Source organism: Lissotriton vulgaris, chromosome 5 (assembly GCF_964263255.1).
Source record: "Lissotriton vulgaris chromosome 5, aLisVul1.2, whole genome shotgun sequence".
Taxonomy (NCBI): Eukaryota; Metazoa; Chordata; class Amphibia; order Caudata; family Salamandridae; genus Lissotriton; species Lissotriton vulgaris.
This window is the reverse complement of record NC_141693.1, coordinates 1,846,360,480-1,846,385,155: the sequence shown is the minus strand read 5'-3', so window position 1 is coordinate 1,846,385,155 and position 24,676 is coordinate 1,846,360,480. Positions and strand designations below refer to the sequence as shown.

At 44.9% G+C, this 24,676-nt stretch overlaps 1 protein-coding gene across 5 annotated transcripts in view; it reads right to left on the bottom strand.

Annotated features, from left to right (window-relative positions):
* The window catches only part of MLLT6 (MLLT6, PHD finger containing), a 733,108-nt gene that overhangs the window by 210,809 nt on the left and 497,623 nt on the right, over window positions 1–24,676 (bottom strand). For all 5 annotated transcript variants that reach the window (XM_086924319.1, XM_086924320.1, XM_086924316.1 and 2 more), the window contains one exon: window positions 2,610–3,167. In XM_086924319.1, the coding sequence (XP_086780445.1) occupies window positions 2,610–3,167 (558 nt within the window). The remainder of the gene's footprint in view (window positions 1–2,609; window positions 3,168–24,676) is intronic.

Sequence of the window (24,676 nt, the reverse complement as noted above, 5' to 3'; positions counted from 1 at the left end):
ACATTTTCCTCTCTGACTAGGGTGTTGTGATTAAAGAGGCTCTGCAATGAGTCACTTGTTGTTTTAGACCATGTCTCTATTAGCCTGAGATTTCCTTCTTCCTCTGGCATAAAAATTGCTTCTCCCCCGGGTAGACAGATTGCAGCTACCTTTTATTTATGTTCTTGAAAAGATGATATTCCTTGCCCCTTCTGCCTGTGGTAGGCTCTTGCCTCAATGGGTTTTTGTTTGCAGTGCTGTGCTTGCTATTGTCATCCTTTCTAGTGACTCGCTACCAGCACTCCCAAACAGATTGTCCCTTGTGAAGAGTTTATTAATGATGATGGCTTGCACCTCTGGTTTGAAACCTGAGATTCTTAACTACCCTTCTCGTGAGTGTGGTGCTTGTCCACACATCTGCCACCTGTGTCTTCAGCATCTAAAATAGACTTCAAGCATTTGTTTGATATTATTTTTTGCCCTTGACTCATGTTTTCGCTCTCTTTTTGAAATCATCAGTGAGGTGCTGCATCAATTCCTCAATCGCACCCCACTGCTGATGGATGTACCCCCTTGCTTTTGAAATTGCAATTCTGCAGTATGTGGCAGCTGATCGTCCTGCTACAGCATCTAGATTCACACCGTCCCTAATTGAGGGAGCCAAGTAAATGGTGGCACATTTTCTCTATTTCTGACTGTAGCTACTGTAAGAGAATCAGCTGGAACTTTTCCTCTTATGGATATCTAGGAGAAGTTTTCTATTTGTTTTGACATTATGAGTCACAGCATTAGAAAATGCTTGCTCTTCAAAAGCTTTCCTACTTTGCTGTGTGATGCTTAACAACACAGGCATTTAAAGATTGTATCCATTGTGTAGGATTCAGTCTCTAGTAAGAAGCATGTCTCCTCCTATTCCTCCTCTAACTGAACTTCAAATGTACCGGCCACTCAGTCGGTATATAGTACACGGACATGTTGTCTGGAGGTGATAGTATTGAGGTGTAAAACTCAATTTCCTCTTGTGTAGAATCAGCATAGATGTTCTGCAATGGCATTAACATTGTCAGTCTCTGCCTGCAATGGTATTCGGGTGTCTTCATCAAAATCCCAATATTTGTATTCTCCTTCATATTTTATCTGTTGTTTGGTGAATTAGGTTGCATCTCTTTTCCCTTCTGTTCTACTTCCTTCACTGGTCTTTTATTGGCTGACTTAAGAGGAATCCTGTACAGACAATTTTTTGTATAAGAGTTTTGACCTTGTGCTCGAGACACTGCTTTTTCCTTCTCGGTGTTAAGCGCCTTTTATTTAATTTCAACATTATGGGTCAAGCCTGGTTTTCTCTTGTTAGGTGGGGGTTGCCTTTTTCCTTGTCCATCCTACGATCACCCTTTAGGTCCAGAGTCTAAAGGCTTGTCCACAATGTCTTTGTAGTTCGTTCCACTAGGCTCCTTTTTCTTTTTTCTTTCGACTGCTGATTAAGTAACCTTCGGCTTCACAGATATCTTGTTGCCTACTGAGTCTGGCGATTCTATTAGCTCCAAGCAGGTTTCTCTATGGGGCATTGTTGACCTATGCTTTTTTTGGTGTCGAAATAATCTTTTTTCAGCACTGATTCAGTGAATTTGATGTCTTACCGTGCTGAATGTTCGATGTCTGACTCATAGTGACAGTTAAGAGCTTCTTCGATCTCTTCTACTGCATTGGACTTCTCCCCTGATGCTAACCACAAGTCTTCAATGAGAGTCCTCTGCTTGATCCATGGTGTAGTGCATCCACCTCTGTGTTTCCTTATTTAGTAGGGTTACAAGCTGAAAGACCACGCAAACTTGCCACCCTCTGGACTTATGGTCTTTTGGTAAACACAAATCGCGGACTCTTTGGGAGTCCTTCCTTGACAACTTGTGGTGGTACTTGGAACACATAGGCCCAAGTACCTCAAGGATGTGTTTTCCACCATCCCTAATATTGCTATGAAGGAGAGAATCAGAAATGTGAAGCGATCCCCCAATAAACATGCTTACATCCTCTGTGGTTGAAGTTCCCCCAAGAAAAACCTGCTTCCTTCAAGAGGTTGTGACAGATTCTTTCAACAGTCTCCTCATGGTTATCTTGGTGGTCCTTCAATGGTCTGCGATACTGCATGTCCTAACTGTCAACCCTGGCTTTCTTCAGCATTCAGTATTCTCATACGAAAGTGAATTGATGAGGAACCCAGGATCCTGTCAATGTTGTGATGGCGGAATAAAAGATTCTAAAGATGGTAACTACTTCATGGGACATTGTGGGCTTGTACTCAATGCCATAGAAAGGCCCTTACAGCTTAGCCCGGAGACTACACTCACAAAGAAAGATTAACTAGATGTTGGAATAATGCACAGTACTGCAAACCTGCTATTTGATTGATAATGCAAGCTTCCTGTAAGCTGCACCTTTACACAATTATTCGTACAATGAATTTCTGCACTCTGAAATGACGCCTTAGCTTTATATGGCATTATATAAAACACAATAAATACATTAATAAGCATATGATTTATGGGCAATTATCAATAAAGTGGACCACCAGGGCAACAGAATAGGGATACAAGGAATAAATGTGTCATTGATCATTTCTTCCAGAAACATACCTGAGGAAAGTGTATTGGGCTCCATGCCGAGGCTGGGAAGGGGACCAGCATGGGTGAAGTTTCGTGAAGAGTTGCAGACACTAGAGCTGACAATGGAACCCCCAGAGAATGGGGAGGATGCTGTTGCTGTGGCTCCTGTCAATGACAAAGTTGGGGTCTCCTTGTTTTTGCTGCCTTTTGGCCTCCCTGGGCCATGCTTGCTTTTCTTGCCACCTCTCCGCTTTTTCTCCTTCACGTTCTCCAATCCATCTCCAGCAGCAAGTGGTGAGGTTCGTTTGTGACTCGCAGCCAAGGGGCCACTAGGTAGTGCGGTGGCTTTGTAGTCCATGGGACAAGAGTCTCTGCCTCGTGGCTGGCCCACCGATGTGGAAAACCTCATGATGGACCCAAAACTAGAGAAAGTCACCTTTTGCTCAAAGAGTTCTGCCTTTGGCCCTGGATATGGTGGGGAACAGCGCGGTGAACAGGTGGGTGTTGCCTTTTCTTCCTGCTGCTGTTCTAGCTTTGGGAATGTCACAAACTCTTGGGACAAAGGTGGAAGAGAGATGGATGGAGCACCTACAAAAAAAGACAAAAAGGGGTTACCCAAGTTGCACCAACAAAGGCCATATTTAGCTCTGTGCCACAACAGCGTAAAAAGTGATCCATCCCAGTTAATTTACCTATCAGGTACAATAACACCATTAGCATAAAGAAAGGCGAGAGGTCTTATCTTTTTGGTTAAAAAAGAGAGAAGACATATACTATTTACTTGTCCGGAGTGAAGAGGCACATTTACATCTCTGAGGAAAGTAAAGAATAGATGCAATCCCCTCTTGAGAGAAGGAAGGTGCTGCGTTGTTGAAGTAGTACAATTATCTCTTGATGGAGGGACTGAGTTCTATCTTTTTCTGAAGGGCAAGAAAAGGAAAGGGAAAAAAGAAAGAAAACAAGAGAGAAAGAGAAAACAAGATATAAATACGAAAGGAGAAAGAGGGAGAGAAAGTTGTGGAATGGTAACCTCAGAGCAGTGGGCAGGGTATGATTTTCTCTCTTAGAAGGAGAGATGTGGAATTATGTTTCTGGGTAGAAGAAAAACATGACTTGGGCATTCAGAGGGAAGGTGTGGGACAGTTACAAGCATCGGGACGATACAAATCAAATTACAAACCTGCAGTCATTTTGTGTCAAGAGATGGGAAGGACAAACAGGTTTCCTCTTGTGGCCAAGCCACCACCTTCCTAGTTAATATATGGCTGTAAGTGATGTAGAGAAACATAGATGTTTGTAAGGGACTCAGAAATGCCCTCTCAGACAGAAGCTCCATTATCCAATGGGAGCCATAGGTGTCGAGGTTACTCAATTATGAAACTGTGGATGGAGTATTCTTTTTTCCTATTAGCATGTCCACCCCAACCAACTTATGATTCTAACCTGCTGAGAACAGAAACAGCAAATGTACAAAAGAAAATACAAAAAAAAAGCCAAAGGATGTTAAACACTTCCATTTTCACGCCTATCCACCCTGCGTTGATGCTGCCTATAGACCCCAATACATTTGACTATACAAGTGCCTGGTAACAAATTCACAGTACGGCCGCTTCTCTGTGAGCACTTCAGTGCACACAATTTTTATTTACTTGACATCCCTTGCCTGGTTGCTTCAGCTCATGCTCCTGAGCTGGTTTCTTCTATTCTGAAGCATACTGCGTCCAGAAATGTAGCATATATCCTCAGAACGCCTACAGGCCACAGATCCCAGAAAGTAAAATATAGCCACTGTTTTAAGTGCCTATGGCCTACTCATCACAATCATGCTTGGAATACTGCAATTAACTTTCGTTGAGAGCTTTCAAAATATATTTGTCAAAAGGTACTAAGGTTAATTGGAGCTCTCTTCACCTTTGCATCCTTAAAGATTATTTCTAGGAAGCCCAGTAAGTATATATCAGTTATATAAATGTCTTACCACTAAGCTGGGGAAGGCCTCCCACAGAGACAGCTTAACCTGATGAAACTCAGAGGTGCTAGTATGACCCTAGACACTATACCCTTCACGATAATGGTATGGAAGAACAGAGCGTAATAACCCAATGTGCTGTCTGAGCACAAAGATAGATAGATAAGATTGTTATTGTTTACGTTATTTAAAACCATCACAATATAAAGACCAAAAACAAAATAAAACAATTCCAGTGTCACTAAAGTGCAAGGTGAAATGTTAATGACATAAAATCAAAAGGAAGACAACGATCAGATCCTCGGACTACATCTAAAAAGTTTGTCAGAAGTCAAAACCAACTCTATAGTCTTAAATTGTATGGCCTATCCTAAAGAAAAAGAAAAAGAAAAAAACCTATGGTATCCACTAATCCAATTATTATTGCTAAGTGCGACAAACAAGCCCTTCCAGCACCATCTATATAATTGTATCAAATAACCTGGTCATACTTCCTACAGATGTTTGGATTAAAAAAAACACCCTACTATAAAGTACTACATTTTGACTAGCGTCCACTAAACAAATTCAGTACATGGGGCGACAAATACTCTCCAGCCCATTGAATTATGTTACAAATCTATATCTATACTACTATTATAAAGAGAGAACAGACACCTTTTGGCAAGGTAAACTCGGGAACCACAGCGCTAATCCACACACCCAATATATTGTTGTAATCCTCAGGGTGTGTAGAAGGACATAGGCTGTATAAAATAAAAATAAAACGTAAATTAAAAAATGTAAGTTTTAAAACAAAGTAGTCCCCTAAAACAAGCGCCAGCCGGGACGTAGCGCTAACCGTGACCTACACCTGCGTGCTGACATCAGGAGCGGCGTCCAGGAACGTGAGTGACCTGCAGTTGGGTTTCCAGAAGCGGCAGGCCCGGCTCGCTGGTTAACCACTCGTTCGTGCCCCTGCCAGCATGTCCACAATTCCACCAGCAGCTGCCTAAAAGCCACCTCATGCTTTCATTAACCTGGTAGTATGCCTGAGCTGCGAGCGCGTCCATCTCCTCGCCGCACGCTCCATCCCCGAGTGCCGCCTCCCCTTCCCCACACATTGCTCTCAGCCCTGATCCCAGCTGGGATGCTCGCAGCTAATGATCCCTGATATGACTTCCCTCCAGAGCTGTAGTTCCCAAACTGTGCGCCATCAGAAGTCACCAGGGCGCCGCACACTTCTTGGGAACGTGGGAAAGGTTTTGTACTGTAGCTTTACCTCACACGTGATGCCGACTGCCTTGCATTTGTTTACTCTGTGATAAAGGTTTTGTACTGTAGCTTTAACTAACACGATGCTTTCTTAATTAGTGATGCCGACTGCCTTGCATTTGTTTACTCTGTGATTCTTTCGTTTTCATACTACGGCTCCGCTATAAAGACACGTACTTATCTTTCGTGTAATGTGCATTTGCAGGCCCCGTGTACCCCATGTGGGAATGCCATGTGGGGGAGTTACAGAAGCCACACCGGTCGGCGTCTGGAATGGTTTGAACGGTTTGAACCAGCGCATGACGTGTTACAAATAAAGAGCGTGTGGGCTTAGGTGTGGCCAGGCACAATCAGGACAGAGCGAGTGTTTTTGCTAAGGTCAGCCACTCTTATAATTGAAAAATCGGGTAAACATGATCATTTTAAGCGAAGGGGTCAAATTACGATCAGCTGAAGTGTTTCTGGAGTTGTGGGGGGGTGTTTGAGATTTCTGGCAAACTGTGCTATGCACATTGTAATCTTTCCTGCCACTGAAAATACCATGTTCTCAGCTTGCTTGCCATATTTTCCAAAGTTAAGGATCCAAACTGCTCATGCTCCATTCTTTCAAAACGTTCACCACTTTGTATGTACTGTAAAAGAAAGCATTGAAATGCAGTGGCACACGCATGTTTGAAAACACCCACACTTTTACTGAAATGGCCTTATCTATGATTTTTAAATGTATTTTCAGAGTAGTTGAAAAACTATTGAATGGTGGGCTGCAGCTTTAAAACTTGAATCTTGTTCGTTTCAGCCCAGTGACACTGTTATACATATACAGTGCTTTATTTTAATCGAACGCCAGGTGGATACAGTGATGTCTTGAGCGTCGCATGCAACTGGCTGCATGTTAAGTGAGAATGCAGACATCTCCCACTGCAGTCCAATTTACCCACTGAGCTACCTGCAGACGAAATGAATAGGAAAGTTCAAAGTAGCAATTATTATTATGAAATATGATGCCTATCTAACCACACACAGTTCTAACGTGCAGCACCAAATTACTGCAGCTCATGGTAGTGAAGGTTTTTATAGGTCAGTCAGGAGGTTTGCAGGGCTTCGTGAATGAGGACACGATAGGTAGGAGAACATATGAATTTACCCAACTGTGATGGTGCAGGCAAAATCTTTGGTAGCATTTACAGGAAGAGCCACCAGTGAAGACTAACCAAAATTGATGACATTAGCAATGTTTCAATTATTTGTGCTATATTCAATAAAAAGCTGCAGCCCTGTGCAGTACACTACATAGGATCTGAACTGCTTAGTAAAGGATACATAATTGGACGGCTTGCTTAGCAAGGAGCAGAATGAAATACAACGTTATCCCCAGATCTATTCAACTTGTATGTAGAACCTCTCACGGAGATTCTTCAACAATCACAGATATCCTATCACATGTATGCTGACGACACGCAATTATACATAAAGATCGCCTCCCTCGAGGACATTGACCTAATGAACAAGACACTAAAGAGAGCACTGCAATGGTTAACAATGAACCATCTGAAACTAAACGCCCAGAAAACAGAATTCCTGCTAATTGCACCGACAAGGAGCCAACCGGATGTTAAGGAATGGACTAAATTGGTGACGGCGCTAAATTGCGCCCCGACCCTAGTTAACTCAGCCAAATCACTAGGAATCACCTTAGACGAAAACCTTGATATGAAAAACCATATTAATTTAATGGCCAAGAGCGCCCGCTTCCACTTAAATTACTTAAGAAAACTGAAACCCTTTATCTCAGAGTCGGATCTAAAACTGGCTATCCAATCACTAGTTATCTCGAGGATCGAATACGGCTGCACCACACTAGCTGGCCTACCGAAAACATCCACAGCACCACTAAAAGCCTGCCTCAACGCAGCGGCAAGACTCATCACGGGAACGAAGAAATTCGATCATATATCTCCTCACCTGAAAGCACTAAACTGGCTACCCTACGAAGCCAGAATTCAAATGAAGATGGCCTGTATTACACATAAAGCGGTTCACTACAACACGCCTAGATACCTAGCCAAGAAACTTAAGATATCAGGAGGTAACAGAACAACTAGAAGCGCAAAAGAGCTGCTGCTGCGACCAGCCTTTTTCCACAAGAAAAAAACTTACAACAGAGCATTCTCTGGAGCTGCCCCCAGAATATGGAACTCACTCCCGCCAAGCATCAGGAAGATTCAAAATACATTATCATTCAAACGAGAACTTAAGAGCCACTTGATGAGTAAATACCCTACATAGAGATACCTACGGACTACTGAGACGATCAGTTACGCTACCAGAGGATTGTCCACTTCAGGAATGTTGGAAGATCAATACCTGACATCGGTCTGTGCCCATGTACAAGCCGAGGCTAGACACATACTGCTACCTCATTTACTTGTGATCCTATAACTATATCTCACTGACAAAACTATATAACCTCTACCTCACCTATCTATTTATCCACACCATCCTAATATGCACTGGAATACAATATAACTCTACCTCACCGAGCTTGGTTTGAGACCAATGCTAATTGCACAGACGTTAAGAACTTATATATCTATTCACGTCCATTCATTATATTGCCTTCTACCTCATATATATGTTATTATTATTATTGCTACTATAAATGTCTATTTGTTATTCTTTCCTGTTAAGCGCTCTGATACCCACGGGTCTTGTACGCGCTATATAAAACACTATAAATAAATAAATAAATAAATAAATGAATATTGATATTATGATTATATTTTGTTCATGCTGCTATACCGGTGTATTCCTATGTCTGTCACACTAATCTGCAGGAGTCAGTACGAAGGTGAGAGCACAGCACTGGTGATTTCACTGTCCCACTTTGGGAATGTTTGCTATGAACAAGAAATGTCCTGCCAGAATTACTTCAATCGTTAAACGGGACTGATTTCTTACATAGCACAGGCACAAATTCACAGCGACACATCTACCTTCCAAGAATTAGCCTTTTCATGACCATAACAAAGCTCTCTCTTGCACACGGTAAAATAGGAAAGGTGGTTTCTTTGATCATGAGATAATGATCTTGGTAGTAGTCACAGTGGGTTTACCATTTCAGTGCATTCAGTGTTTAAATAAAATGAGCGCAAAATATGCAGGGTGAAAGGGGGTAATCCTTGCCATCAGGTGGCACTACTACGCTTTTTAAACCTGTATTGACAACATATACGGGAAATGTCCCAAAAACAAATGTCAGGTTTTATCCAGTAACGTTTGTATAGATTCCTTGCTGCCGGTAATGAAACAGAAGCCACAGGTTCAAATAAATAATTTAGCAAATCTAGACACCACATTCCCTTGGTTGGACAGAACTGTGCTGTCTGAACGTAAATAGATTGCCATCTTGTAGTGGCAGAGCCTTGTGCTTTATTTAAAAAATTAACATTAAAAAAAAAAGTAGTCCCTTCGAAGTAGCGCCTGCCGCGACCTGCGTGCTGACATCAGGAGCGCGGGGAGGAGCGGCGTCCAGGAACGCGAGAAGGAGCGGCGGACATGGTGCGGGGGAGGAGCGGTGACGAACGGCGGAATGGTGGTGAGGACCGGCGGACAGGCGGGAGGAGCGGTAAGCGGCGAGGAGCAGCGGAGCGGTGAAATGAGGAGCGCGGGGGAGGAGCAGCGGCTGAGGTAAGGCTCCGGGCAGACGGGGGTCGGGGCAGGCGGGTGTCGGGATGGGCGGGGGCCCGGGCTGCTTGACAATGTCGGGGCGGGCGGCGGGGCGGGCTGCTGCACAATGTGCGGTGAAATGAGGAGTGCGGGGGAGGAGCGGTGGAGGAGAGTGGGTTAAGGCTCCGGGCAGGCGGGGGTCGGGGCAGGCGGGGGACGGGGCGGGCGGGGGCCCGGGCTGCTTGACAATGTCGGGGCGGGCGGGGGGCCGGGCTGCTGCACAATGTTGGGGCGGGCGGGGGTCGGGGAAGCCTGATTGCTCCCGGACAAGGTCGGGACGGGCTGCTAGTCCCCTATAATACGCTTTCAGCAATAATACTACATTCATTGAGACAGTTCCATAAGCACCTAAAATACTGTACTTTGGTTATTTAAAATGCCAATAAAATTACTGAACACTAAAATACAAAAATATTGCCTGCAAGGGTCGCTCTTAATCACAAGAGGGCGGCTATTAAAATCCTAAATAGATAGATAAATAAATATAGGAGAAGTCATAAAAGTCAGAGCATCCCATGTAGACCTGCAAATAAACAAAGAAAATGTCTTTGGTTGTGCTGATAATTAAGAAATCTCTAGGACTAAAATCAATATTTTTTTGCTTCTTTGAGGAATTTCACACATCTGGCCAATAACTGCAGGGTCACACCACTCAGACATGCCAAGTTACGGAACAGGGGTTTCAACCAGAAACATTTGAAATTTTTCTAAATTGGGCAGTCACATATTACGGGGCGAGACTCGCCTTCTTAAAGTTACATACGCAGCACTGCTGTCCTGTAGACTCTTTTAATCACCCAATTTCAACCTCAACAGCTCTTTTTTTAACAGTCAATTTCATTTGGGAGGCTAAGTACACGGCTCTCCCCGGCTCTTGCTTCAATAAGTTACATAAACTGGCATGAGCTTTTTGAGACAGTTCTTGAATGTCCTTGATCCTCGGTTGTATCCTCGTCATTTTTACCAGTAGTTTTGCAGTGAGCTCCGGGAATAAATCAGAGGCTAAGATAATGGGTGCCTCCAGGGCTTCCATTGCCTCCCTCAAGTAGGGTTCCCATGTTAGTGCTTTATCATGGATGACTCGCCTTATCATTTCCTTCAACGACCCTGGTGCTGCAGCGCTAAACTTCCCGTAATATCCCAAGAATCGAGTCTTTACTATTAACGGTTGCTTAAAAAGTCCGAATTCCAGCCGTAGCTGTGAGGATGGTGCAGCATCAGGGAGGTTAAAAAGTTGTCTGTAACACTTTAATTGCGCTTCATCTAGCCAGCCTGAAATATGGCCTTTAAAAATCAATCTGTCATAGGTAAGTGCTGGCATGCGTTTGACAATAATTACTTTACAGATGCCTGTTAGTTCAAACCCGCTCATCTTAGAGGCCAGTTTTTTAAAACTTGTTGTCATTAATAAGAGTCAAGACCTTAAGGTGCCCTAGATGTATGATATGACAGCCATGGTTGTTAAAATAAATACCCAGATATTTTAGACTAGTAACTTGTTCCAAGACCACATTATTCACAGAAAAATGAAATGTGGACGGATGTTTGTTTTCGACTTCACAAACGATGATTTTCGTCTTGATTTCAAGTTTTTTTCGGCACAATAGCATGCTTGGGCCGCCAGGGATTGCTGCAGCCCCACTGGAGTATGAACAAATTATGAAGCATTGTCCGCATACTGGTGGCATTGTATATGGAGGCCTGCAAACTTCGGAGGTATTGCACATGCTATGCTTTGTTAATGTCAGCGAAATAGAGATTAAAAAATGATGGAGCCAGAATGCAGCCTTTTTTTATTCCAGTGATGATCTTGATTCTGAGGGTAGTAACTCTATTGGATGTGACTTTCACTTTTACCACGTATAGGCTTCTGATGGCACTTAAAAGATCTTCTGCGATGCCCCAACTCAACAGCTTCTGCCACAGTGTCACTCTATCCACTCTGTCAAATGCGGTTTTGAAGTCTATCGAGGCGACGTATAGCGGTGGGGTCTTTTTACTATTTGCGGTTTTAATCAGCAAGGAGAGTATCATCAGATTGTCTTCTGTGCCATGTCCATGCCTAAAGCCTGATTGAGTGATAGGGATAAGGGCCTTAGTGCTAGACCACTCTTCTTGCTCCACGCTTAAAATTTTAGCCAAACATTTGCCTTCCACATCAGCATGCGCTGATCGGCGAGACATTTAGTAAGGGCTTCAAAAATGCTACCAAATGCTTTCTGTGTGGCCTCAAGCTTGCGAGCACGCGCGCAGCAGCCATCTGGCTTTTCCTGCGTCACCCTGGCTCTGACCCTTCCCCATCACAGAGCACGCGATTGCAATCGCTTTTACGACTGCGCCCTGCTTTTGGGCAGGGCGCAGGGTGGAGCTCGAAAATCCAGTTCATCAATTACGTGATGTGCACCTTGTGTTACAGAAGCAAGCACACACTGTCAGCTGCCTCTGCTCATTTTTACCCTTCAAGGGTTTTGTTTAGTTCCATAAACACCAATAACAGATTTCGGTGTCTTTGTTGAAGTGTGAGCTCGTAGTGGTCATTTTCACTAACCGGGTTGCACAGCATGGATGTAGTGACGCAGTAAGGATGGGGTTATGTTTGTAACCCGCTTTTTATAGCACCTCGTTAGGTGCATGTGTTTTGATTACTTTTTGGAACTCCTTACCGGCCTCCTTGTACCACCGTTCTCCACAATCGGAACGGTCTAAACCTTGCCCTAGTTCTAGATAAATCTCCTGCAGTGTTGGATGGTTCTTCTTGGTTTCTGTGCCACAAAAGCACACTCCAGATGCGTTCTGTAAACACTTTTAAATATCCATGCTGAAGTGTCTGGAGGGTCAAGCATATTGCCGCTCCTGAAATAATGTTATTTGCAAATGGGTAAATTATTTCCTAGCCCTGAGGCAGTATTGGGTAATTTGCATTGGGGCACCTCTGGAATTAATTTTAGAATGTCGCAGTCTCAGTGACATTTTTTGCACAGAATCGGAGTGTTAAAATAATGATGCATCAAGTACAGTAGTCTATTCCATGAACGTTTGTGGCTTTTTGATGGTAAAGTGCCCCAGGTTCCAACAAATAATTGTGCAGTGTTCCTCACTTTTCCCGTAATAGATTATTAAGGGCTCATTCTGTGAGATGTTCAATATTGGCTACATCAAACTGGAAAAAAAGTCAGTCTTTTACCTGAGCCAGAGGAAGGCTAACATTCAGTCTTGCTCATTATGGCTACATGCGAGTAGATAGACGGATTCTGCCATATCCAGGACCTACTGCCAAAGCTGCCATTTCCAGGACCTACTGCCATAGTTGACATTGATGACCCCTGCCTTGCAGTCCCTGATTAAAGTGCAGATTGCACTTTCTCTAAAGCAAACAAGTGAAACATAGTTTCAGGGCAAAGGACAGTTGTACATAGTAATTTTGAGAATTGTTACTTTTCTTAACTCCGAGCCTTAGCTGACATATTTTCTTGGAGGTGTGTGCGGGATGGATCGGCACGTGGAAATATGCGTCTTGTAGGTCTAATGTAGTCATATGATCTCCTGGGTTCAATAATGGAAGGATGTCCTGTAGAGACACCATCCTGAAAGATTGCTTTTTGAGATAGGTATTTAAGGATCTGAGATCCAGAATGGGACGCCATTGGAGCTTGTTTTTCTTGACAAGAAAAAAACGGGAGTAAAACCCCTTGTTTTCTTGGGCATTCGGTACCGGTTCTATTGCTGGAGTTGATGCAGATGGTTGGTTTCTGATGCCTCGGTGGCGTACAAGGGGGCGTTTGAAGAAATTCTAGGGTGTGACCGAATTGAACAATTTTGAGGACCCATTGGTCCATTGTTATTTTCCACCACTTTTGAAGATGGTGAGCAATCTTTCCACCCAGGGGAGCACGTGATCTCTGGAATGTTGACATAGCCGGAAGATGGAGGGTATCATTGCCGTTGGGTGTTGTCCTTCCCCTGACTGCCACCCCTTCCTCATGGGGCAGATTTAGTATATCCTCCTAATTGACGCTGATTGTACTGACGGTGGGGCTGTGATGAGGCAGAATAAGAGGAATAGCTCCCTTGTTGATATCCTCCTTTATACGAGGACTGCCCTCTACCTCTGGAGCCACGAAAAGTTGTTTTTCTGTACTGCAGTGTTCCTAAAGCCTTTGCAGTATCGGTATCCTTCTTGATACTCTGCAGAGTATCGTCAATATGCTTCCCAAATAGATCTTCTCCATTGAATGGGAGGTCTAGAATCTTGTTTTGATCTTCAGGCCTAAAAGCTGTTGCTCGTAGCCATCCTTGCCTGCGCAGGACTGCTGCTCCTCCCAAAGATCTAAATGCCGTCGTCGCTATATCCATAGCACAGTCTATGACTTCAGCCGAAGTCTTTCACCTTCAAGGAGAATCTTCCTGGCCTCCTGCTTCTCCGGTTCCGGCACCTGGTTAATGTATGGAGACAGGTCACACCACATTTGCCTGTCGTACCTTCCCAAGATAGCGAGGGCATTAGCGGCTTTAACCAGCAGCGCCGACATTAAGGAAAAACGTTTTTCTGCATTATCCAGTCTTCTGCCCTCTCTGTCTGGAGGTGTCGTGATTGGAGCAGATGGGTTTCTGGACTTCTGCTGTGCCGCCTGAGTAATTACAGAATCCGGCTTGGGATGACCCAAAAGACAAGCTGGTGCATCTATAGGTGCCTTATACTTTTTGTCTAGTCTGGCCAGAACCGGTGTCACCGTAGCTGGCGTCTCCATGACCTTCAATCCTTCCTCCCAAATATGACTCACGATAGGCAAGGATCGCACAGATTTGCGATACGAATCCTTGAAGTCGTATAAAAAACATTCCGCTTCATCCTCAGTCATGGTGAATGCAAACCTCTTAGTGGCTCTTTCCATTAAATTATGAAAACCACCAATATCCTCCGGTGGAGAATCTACTGGCTTTGGTGTAGGAGTTGAAGGTGAGGGGATGAGATAGTCATTCCACTCTGCACTTGGCTCCGCAATCTCTCCATCCTCGTGGTCATCATTCGAGGTATCGTGTTGTGACGTTGGTGGTGGAGACCTAGCAGTTGGCTCCGGCAAAATTTCTCTCCTACTCACTGGCGTCCCTGGTACAGACCGTGGACGCGGAGTAGGCTCTGGAACCACCTGAGTGGCTGGAGCCGTTGGATATCTCTTTCTATAATCCTCCAACATACCCTGGAAGTCTTTCAACAAAGAGGATGGTACACTTGTCATATCCTCACGCTGCTGTTGGTGATATTGGCGCTGTTCTTGGGGATGCTCTTGAAAACCCTCACATTCTTCCTCAGAATCGACCTCCTGGTACTTGACCTGTAATTGCAAAGGGCTACTCGCAAAACCATAAGGATCCTAGTCATCCCCTTCCTCCGAATCTTCCTCTTCCAACAGGTGAGATGGAACCAATGGAGACACTTTGCTTGGTGATGTAACCTCAGGTGTTATAGGCTTTTTCCAGGGTACCAATCTTTTCTCTGGTGTCTTTTCCGTCGTCGACAAGCCCGTCGACGAGATCCCCGTCGCCATCGTCGACCAAGTTATCATCGTCGACGTTGTAGTTACCGTCGACGCTGTCCTCGTCGACGCTGCCGTCGACGATGCAGATACAGCAACGCTCGTCGACGCCTTCGTCGCCGATGAAACAGTCGACGATTTCGCCGTCGACGGTGAAATCGTCGACGCTGCCTTCTCACCAGCTTTTACTTCTTTTCTGGTCGACGACATCGATGGTATTTTCGTCGACGATGACATCTTTTTCGTCGACGGTCCCATCGACGGCACTGAAACATTTCCTTTCTCCTCAGAAGGCGCAGAGGAAGTTCTCTTGATGGTAATCTTGACTCCATGAGGCGATTTTGGAGGTTCTGAGGCGGACTTCTCCTGCTTTACCTCAGAAGCAGAACCCTTCTTCCCCTTAGCTTTACCTGAAGGGGATTTTGAGGGACTACGCCCGGAAGACCCTGGAGCGGTCTTTTTTGGGGCCTTCTCAGGTCTTTCTCCTGAGGAATGTGTCTGGGGAGATCTACTTCTCTTTTGAGATCTCTTAGACAATACAGACTCCTCCTCACTCACTTGAGAGGATTTCTTTCCTTGCTTTCACCTTCTGGAGCCAAATCAGCAGCCTTCCCTCACGATCCCTCAAGGTTTTATTCGAAAAGGTTCGACATACCTTACAATCTGCTGTCTTATGGTCTGGATAGAGGCAGTATATGCAATCTTTGTGAGGGTCATCTGTATAAAAACTCTTCTTAGAGCAGGTGGAACAAGCTCTAAATAATCCCTTTTTCTCCTTCTCAGACATGGTAGATGAATAAGGAATTCCAATAAGAAGAAATTAGAAGATGAGAGACCTCAAATCTCAGTCAAAATACTGTAAAAGTAAAGAGTTTGAGCAGAGCACAAAGGAGACTCCCTAGCACAAAGTGCGGTAGAAAATCTGAGGGGCAGAAGGTTCTCTCAGGAGTGTTCTAGAGGGTGAGGAGCTCTGATTGGTTCAGGGAAAAGTTTGGGCCTTTTTTACATAACAAAGGCTATGGGTTGCAATAGGGAAATGGGCCTAGGCCTCTGTTCAGTTTGCTATACTACTAAGCATTGCTTTTTTATATACCGGAGACTCCTGTCTCGACGACGGGGAATGATTCAGGCATGTGAATCTATGAAAGTTTCAATACTGGAGTAAATTCAAGTTCCTGGTAAGTACGCTTATATTTACTTTTACGGTTCAGTGCTGGGCTAAAAGGTGCAGCACTGACTTCTCTCCTGATCACAGGTGAGTAACTCGGAATTCGTTATTCGGCTGATTTTAGATGAACATTTTAAAGTTTCAAAACTCCACACTATGGAAGGAAAATGAGTTATCCGCTTTTAGGTAAGTACTCGACTGGTAAAGTTAAGGTTCTGGGCATAGACTCAGGGGTCTCCTAGGGTCGGAAAGTTACAGTAGTTACAACCTCAGAGGCACAGAGGCAGCCGGGTGCAGAGCGAGTAGGCCCAATGAATCCCTATGGAGGGTAGGGGGCCTTTGGTTGGTGGCTGCAAGCAAGCAGGCCACACGGCTGTGGGAGCTGAGCTCCTGGTCACTTACTCAGGGCAAGTGGGGAAGTAGAGTAGGGTAGTAGTTGCACTTCCTGTGGCAATCAGGCGGCTGGGTGCAGGGTGCTTTTGAGCCGTCGGGCGCTCAATGTTATCCAATGGGAAAGTTAACAAGTGAACAAAGGCTGCAGGCTTGGAAGACGGAGATTCTTCAGGTACGACCACCACTTCGAGAGGTAAGTTGGGTTCTTGGAGAAGAGGTAGGTACCACAAAGGAAGGCACAGGGGGCCTTAGGGCGCTGGGTGCAGGGGTGTCTTTTGGCGTCAGGAACTCTTACCCTCAGCTGGTCGCGGGTCGAGGGATCCCTCCCTGGTTCTGAGACTGCAGGCGTCGTCTGGGTCGTCGAGGAGGGTCTTTGGGCACTGGACTTCGGATCACAGTCGCCGGGGGACGTCCTCGTGGTCTTGGGTCACTCTGGCACAGGCCGAGCTTGGCGGGTGCAGAGTGTGCTGGATTCGCGGTTCCTGGCTGGCACCAGGGGTATTGCTGTTTGAGCAGAACCACTGCTCGTGAGAATCCCAGTCTTTTGGAAGGTTCAAGGCAGGCAGGTTCTCCGGGGTTTTCGAGGTTGCTGTCCGCAGTAGCCGGAGTTTCGCAGGAGCAGGTTCAAGGATCAACAGGCCTGTAGGGTTCTGGGGCCAAGTCATTTGGTGTTGTCTTCTTGTTAGCAGCTGCACGGCAGGTCTTCTTGTTTCTTGTTCTTCTTCTTGTTGCAATCGGGATCTGCAGAAGGAAGATTCAGGGTGCCCCAAAATACAAAATCTAGGGGCGTTACAGGTAGGGTAAGAGCAGGGACCAATGGGTCCCTGTCCTGGGGTGAGTACACCCCCTAGCCTGCTCCTCTCCTGTGGGAGGGGGGCAGGAACCTAGCTGTGATTGGGCAGGGCTCCCAATCTTCAAGATGGCCAGAGCCCAGGGTCGTGCTTCACCTTGCCTCTCCCACCTGAGGGGTGGGGTTGGCAGAGGCTGGCACACCACCTTTGCTCATTTAGAGTTTCCCGCCATTCTTCCCGCCAGAGTGGGGGTCAGAACCGGTGGGGGCCAGTTGCTGAGTACAGCAAGTGGCCTGGAGAAGCTCACAAAGGCAGCATGCCTTTGAAGCTTCCCCTGCCCCTCCTGGGGGAGGAGGTGTGGCACCTCGTCCCAGGATCAGCATTGTTTCAGGCCCTCGAGAGAGGCAGGCTCTCGACCCAGGGGTCCAGAAACATATCTGGTGGTGGCAGCCTCGGGAGCAACGCAGTCAGGACACTGGGAGTTGGTTAGGTTTCAGGGGGCACCTCTAAGATGCCCTCTGTCGTGCATTTTACATTAAATTCCACACTGGCATCAGTGCAGGTTTAATGTGCTGAGAAGTTTGATATCAAACTTCCCAGTCTTCTGTGAAGCAATCATGGTGCTGTGGAGCTCGTAATGACAACCTCCCAGCACCATATACTCTTAATGGCAGCACTGCACTTACAGTGCCCAGGAAGGGCCCTGGGTACTGTAGGGGCACAGGGCTCATGCACCTGTGCCCACACCACTGGCAAAGGGCACTCAGCTAGAGGGGTGACTGACAAATGCCAGGGCAGTGAGCTTGTGGGCATGGCACACAGGGATGTGTGCCATGTCGACTCTTTGTTTGGTTCTGTACATAGATACTCAGCCTGCAAAGGCAGTGTGTGGGTGTCAGGGTACAGGGCCCCTAAGGGTGGCACAATAAGTGCTGCAGCCCTTAGGGGTCTTCTCTGGTCACCATGCCCTGGGTACCATTTACTAGGGGCTGACAGGTGGCCAGAGATGCCAATTGAGTTTTAGACTCAACACATGGAAGGAACACAGGCCCTGGGCACCTGGTTGACAGGAGCCCAGGGCACACTCAGTCAAAGCGCATTAGCAATTCAGCAAAAAGTGGGGGCATACCCATGCAAGAAAGATAGCACTTTCTCCAACCATTCGCTATAAAAATGCGAAAAGATTTTACTGACCGAGGTATACCGTTAGGGAACACATCGCACCTTTTCTCGGCATACGCCAATGACCTTATTCTGTACCTATATGACCTCTGCCTGCCCTTAGCCCCAATATATGAGACATTTCAGCATTTTGAAACTGTGTCCGGCTTAGCACTTAATGTTGTGAAATTGCATGCTTTCTTCTTCACGGAGCATGCAGGAATTGAAGACATAGCCTTTGGAGACACTAGACTACATGTGGCTTCTGACACATTCAAGTACCTAGGTATACAGATTTACAGAACACATATCGATATGCTAGACGGTAATTTACACAGAGCAATTCAAGCTTTGCATTCCAGTACTACTTTCTGGACTACACTGCTGCTATCTGTTATGGGGAGGGCAGCCCTAGCAAAAATGGTGGTCCTGCCGAGATTACTGTATTATTTCTCTAACCTACCACTAATAGTGCCACACGCCACGTTTAAGCTCATAGACCTTATTTGGGGCAATGGTAGGCGACGTATAAGCTTGAAAAAACTACAAGTGGGTACACGCATGGGAGGCCTGGGCGTTCCGGACTTGCGTGCGTATTATTATGCATGCCATTTACAGTGGTTGTCGTATTGGACGGCAGGGCGCAACCTACAAGAAATAGGGTACACGGAGAAGGACATAGACAGTGGTGCCTTACATGTCCTATTGCTGCCTGGTAGTAGACCCTCGAGCGACCTCCCCCCACTCCTAAGCACGGCGCTTTGGTGCTGGAAGGCAGGGCTGCAGTATGTACAAGAACCCCCTGCATACGCTGGTAATATTCCATTGTTAGGGAACCCACTGACGGATGGCAGGCTTACTAGGCGCAAATTGACACCCTGTTTGGATGCGGGGATTAGCACAGTGGCAGACCTATTCGGAGACGGGAGTATGGCTCCATGATTAGAGCGGCAGACCCTGATGCAGAGGTCTAGCCGGGACCAGGGTTCAATTCCCCGCCTCGGCGGGTCTTGGGCTCAAAATTCCACGGACCAGATAATTCTCGCCTCGGTGCCTATTCCAATCATGGAGTCCCACTCTGCAACTCTGGGCAATAGCTTGCTTAATCTCCTCAACGGCCCCCACAACGCTAAGGATGCCTGGCCTCCACCTTGGGGGTGCCCAGGAGTGGACGCCTCACAGGGAAAGCCAGGATGGGTTCCACAGCGGTATTCGTACAAGCGACTTGAGACCCTTGTGGGTGAGTAGTGCGCTATACAAGTATCAATTTACATTTACATTTTGCTTGACCATGATACCTTTGTTAATGAAATCGAGGCCCTGGCACACTTATATTTATTACATGCGGCGCTACTTCAATATATAAAAACACAAGAGGGGCCCCGCAAAGACAAGAACCCCCTACTAGCGAGCTGATCAAGATGGTACATTATATAGGCAGAAGCAGACACCTTATTAGATGGCTCTACACAGGCATCGCTCACATACAAGAATCCCTCTGGATGCACTGAGGACTACATGGACTGAGGACGTAGACAGGGTCCTAACAGATAAAGAATGGACGAAAGTGCTTGAACATCCAATGAAAACATCGAGAAATGAGAAATTCTAATTTATCCAGACTATGGTATTGCACTGAGCTTACCTCACGCAGCATAAATTGAATAGACTGTTCACTCAAATGCAACACTACTGTCCAAGATGCTTGCTCGAAGGGGCAAGCCTAATTCACATGTTATGGATTTGCCAGAAAGTGTGAGGGTACTGGGACACCGTCAGGCAAAGCACAGGAGAAGCGGTAAACCGTGAAATGCAGAACACAATAGAGGAATGTATTCTAGGGCTGCACAAACGTACGTCAAAACACAAAGTACAATACTGCTTTATAGACCTAGATCTCATTTTAGCCATACGGACCATCACTATGCGATGGAAATCGCGAAAACCCCCAGCTATACTAACCTGGTACACAGAGCTGCTGCGATGGGGCACTGCTGAAAGTGCTGCACTGCCCAGAGAAGAACTCAGAGGTTTACGCAAAACACCAATAGCATTGGAGTGGGACGTTATGCTAGAGGCCATGAAATCAATGGATATTGCTCAGGAACCTTTATAAGATTTATCGCTGTATGTACGAAGAGATAACCATACTCTGTAAACAGTACATAGATAGTAATTTAATATACGAATGCATAACCTTGTTACCAGTCTGCATCACTCAATGCGAGATACAAAAGATCACTTTGTATGCTGGAGACCGGGGGGTTATGGGAAGGGGGAGTTGGGGACAAGTTTATTGGACTAAGGGCATAAAATATGGCCAACACCAGAGATCGACATCGCAACAAAAGAAATATGGGCATTTCTAATGTTACAAAATTGTTGTCTATATCAAACTATCAGGTGGAATGCGCAGATATTATGTATATACTTATTGTGATAAAAATGGCTGTACAAGATGTGTACTTATAAGGTCCCAAAAGCGAGACCTATTGGCTATGCCAATGCTTGTTTGTGTACTGGAGTGAGTATAGTGCCCACCAACTGTTTGGCACTGTATTACCCATTAAACATTTTTCAAAAGGGGATTGAGAAGGGCATCCCATTCTTCTATGGCATTTTAAAATATTCTTGCAGGGATGCCATTCGGGACAGGATTTCCCGCAGCTCGAAAAGATGCCAAGGTACACTTGATCAATTCATGGGCTATTATGGCTTCGCTCCAGGACAATAGACTTTTAATAGAACTAGCACATCTACTAGTTCTTCCTAGCCTCCTGATCACCTTCCATTTATCCCGGGTTGTATAGGTTGAGAATATATTCCGACCACTTGGGAGCTGTCACAGCAGGAGACTCTTTTTGGATGTTTTGATTAGGCTTCTTCTTAACAAGGTTCCACAACTTTTCTGGTTCTTTTGTTTTTAGGGCCTCATGTAATTCGACCCATGCCTGGTTTTCGTTAGCACAGGTAATTTCTCAGGCTTTCGACCTAAAAGCCTTCCTCGCCTTCCTGATCTCAGCTACTTCTGCAGGAGCAGTACTTTTGTGCACCAACCTCCTAAGTTTATTTAATTTAGATTTCAAGGTCCTCAACACTGGATGGCTGGGTCCCGTCTGGGGTTAAACACTACCAGTATTTTGGGGCTTACTTGTGAATTTCTCCATTAGTTTGGATATTTACCAGCTTGTAGTGGAGGGCGACCCATTGGATGCCTCACGTTTCAGCAGTACTTTCAACTCCACCAGGGCCACAGGGGCAGGCGTTGTTGACCATTTTATTCTTTGTAGCCCACAGGTACCATCTTCTGTGCCATTTACTTGTAGTTGTGATTGTTTAGTGGTCTCCCTATTGCGGGAACATGACAACCATGCATGGTCACTTGTTGGAAAGTAGAGCACTTGAAAATGTCTTACCCGGGTAAAGTGCTGGGTAGAAATCCTCAGCGAGGCAGACAAGTTAGTTGTGTGTGTATTGATGGCAGGTTGTTCATCACTCTCTTCCACTTAGGGTTTGTAAATCCAAGGCCTTCAAAGAGGCGGCAAACCTCTGGCCAGCCTTGTCCCTCTTTACATGGCCTGGCATGATCTCAGGTATGCCTCATAAATTGTCCTCTCCTTGCTGCCCTGGTACTGTTTCGGGGGTCTCAAGCAAAAACATATTAAAGTCACCAGCCAAGACTGTGTGATGTACTGCTGGCATGGATCCTGGATTAACTATAAAATACCAATGTTATTTTTTTCTTCTTTGGCTGCTTAGGATTTATATATATGTATTTCCAATTATGAGCGGTGGGGTCCTTTTTCTATCACCCGGAGAAGTTGACCCTAACCTCAAGAAAATACAGGCACTGGAAATATATGCAAGGATTCTCCCATCTGTCACACTTTATGGACCAAAATTGACACCTCCAGAAGCATGTCTCCCTATGTTTGAGGGAATTGCCAGTGAGAAAAATTAACTATGATCCGGCCAGGTCACATGTGTCGTTTGCCAAGTTTCGTGAAGGTAAATGATATATTTACAGCTTATTTCTTCCTTTGTCAAGTTGTCGTGCAAGAGGGAGTTTAGACCTTGTATGTTCCATGAGCAGATTTTCAACAAGGTGTTGAATTTATGTTTATTTGAGCACAAACAACGCTCCCAGTCCTAGTAACAGTTCATTGTGGCTTAATCCCACTGGCAATCACCCTATGTTCTCCCCTCAGATTTTTCTTTCACATTCAACACTCAATCAAAGATGCCCAGGTACTGATGCCTCTTGTATTACATGTGTACAAGTTTCAGGCACAGTTTGGCACATTCTGAGAAAACCAAAAAAGTACCCAAAACATAAAGCAAGTTACACCCAGGATCTGGAACTCACTCCCTCCTGAAACCAGGCTCATCTCCTCCTTCACAATTTTTAAGAAAGAAGTAAAAGCTATTTTTATGGCCAAATACACTTAACCTATTAGCGTGGATCTGGAAAGACCCTACACCGACCTGTATTACTTTTTTCGAACTCTAGGACTATGTATCTCACCTGTATTATTGTCGCTACTGACTATCTATGCACACAGTTTAACTCTCTGTTCGAACTCTATGACTATGTATTGCACCTGTATTATTGACGCTACTGACTATATATGCACACATTTTACTGTTATATTTGTCTTATTGATGTGCTGTACTACTTTGCCCCCTCACGTACCTATCCTTCCCACTTATTATGTGTAACCCCACTCTCTTGCTGGAATTCCCGGCCCTTGTAAAGCGCTCTGATATCTGCAAAGATCTTGTTCGCGCTATATAAAACTTTCAAAATAAATAAATAAATAAATACTTACCTGTACACCGTGGTTCTCCAGTATTGAAATCTTTCATAGTTTAATATGCTTGCATCTTCCCCATCGTCCAGGTGGAAGTCCCACAGTAATTATAACTTGCAGTAAGAATCAATAGCACTAGACAGTAAAGTCCAATCTAGTGCGATTGTATACCAATCCACATAATTTTAAGTAAAACCAAACTTCAAACCGAGAGAAGCCCCTGCGTCATTCCTCTCCTCCAGAGCCACCACACCTCAGATTTCATAGCACAAGTGCACTAAATAACTATTATTATTATGTCCATCAATCAATGTGGAGAGTGACTGAAGGGGAGGTGGGAGGGATGCATGTGAATCCATGAAAGATATCATACTGGAGAACCACAGTGAACAGGTAAGTTTTTTCTAAAGTACTGAATCTTTCATAGATGTTTGAATTCGAATAGTGGGCAGTAACTCAATGATCTAATGTTCATAAAAAATTGCGGCGGCAGTAGAATAATATACATAAATATATAAATTGCAGTCAATAATAGCCATTTTACAATTTATACCACTAGCTCACCTCACTGAAATATGTTGCGAAGAACAGCTTGACCCACTGCTGTATCAGGACTACTAGTTGCATCTAGACAATTGTGCGTGGGAAATGCCTGTTTGTGTGTCCATGTAGCTATAGAGATCGCTAGGCTTTTTGCTGTTTAAGAAAGCACATTAGATGCAAGCAGTCTTCCTGCTTTTTCATGGCAGAAGTCTATGACTGCTGATACCCATCTCGCTATACCACCATGTGAAACAGCTTGACTAGAAGCTGGTCAGATTTTCTAAACATTTTAGTTCTTTCAATATAAAATTTGAAACATCTCTTGAAATACAATTAGTGCTCATTTGAAGGATTATAAACGTACGACTTAAAGAAAAATAGGTTAATCAAGGTGAAAATCTGTTGGAATCCTGGATATGAAATGAGGATTAGTATGTAAAATAACTCTGTCCTATTGAGCCAAGACTGTGTTCAGGTGCCAAAGAATCTGCGGTTTCATTATAAGGGAATAAGCTCTAAATAGTCCTTTCTGAAATTATTTTATTAGTCTGTTTGACCATAGAGACTTTTTGTTTCTAGATCTCCTGAATCTCAAAATTGCTGCAAGATGAACTCTGATTGAGATATGAGATAATCCAGAGTGAGCTAAGCGGAGTAGGTATGGCAATACCTGTGCTGACGTTGAAGAAAAAGAATGACAATTATTTGAAGAGCACCAATTGCAAAATCTAAACTTTTTTGACGTAT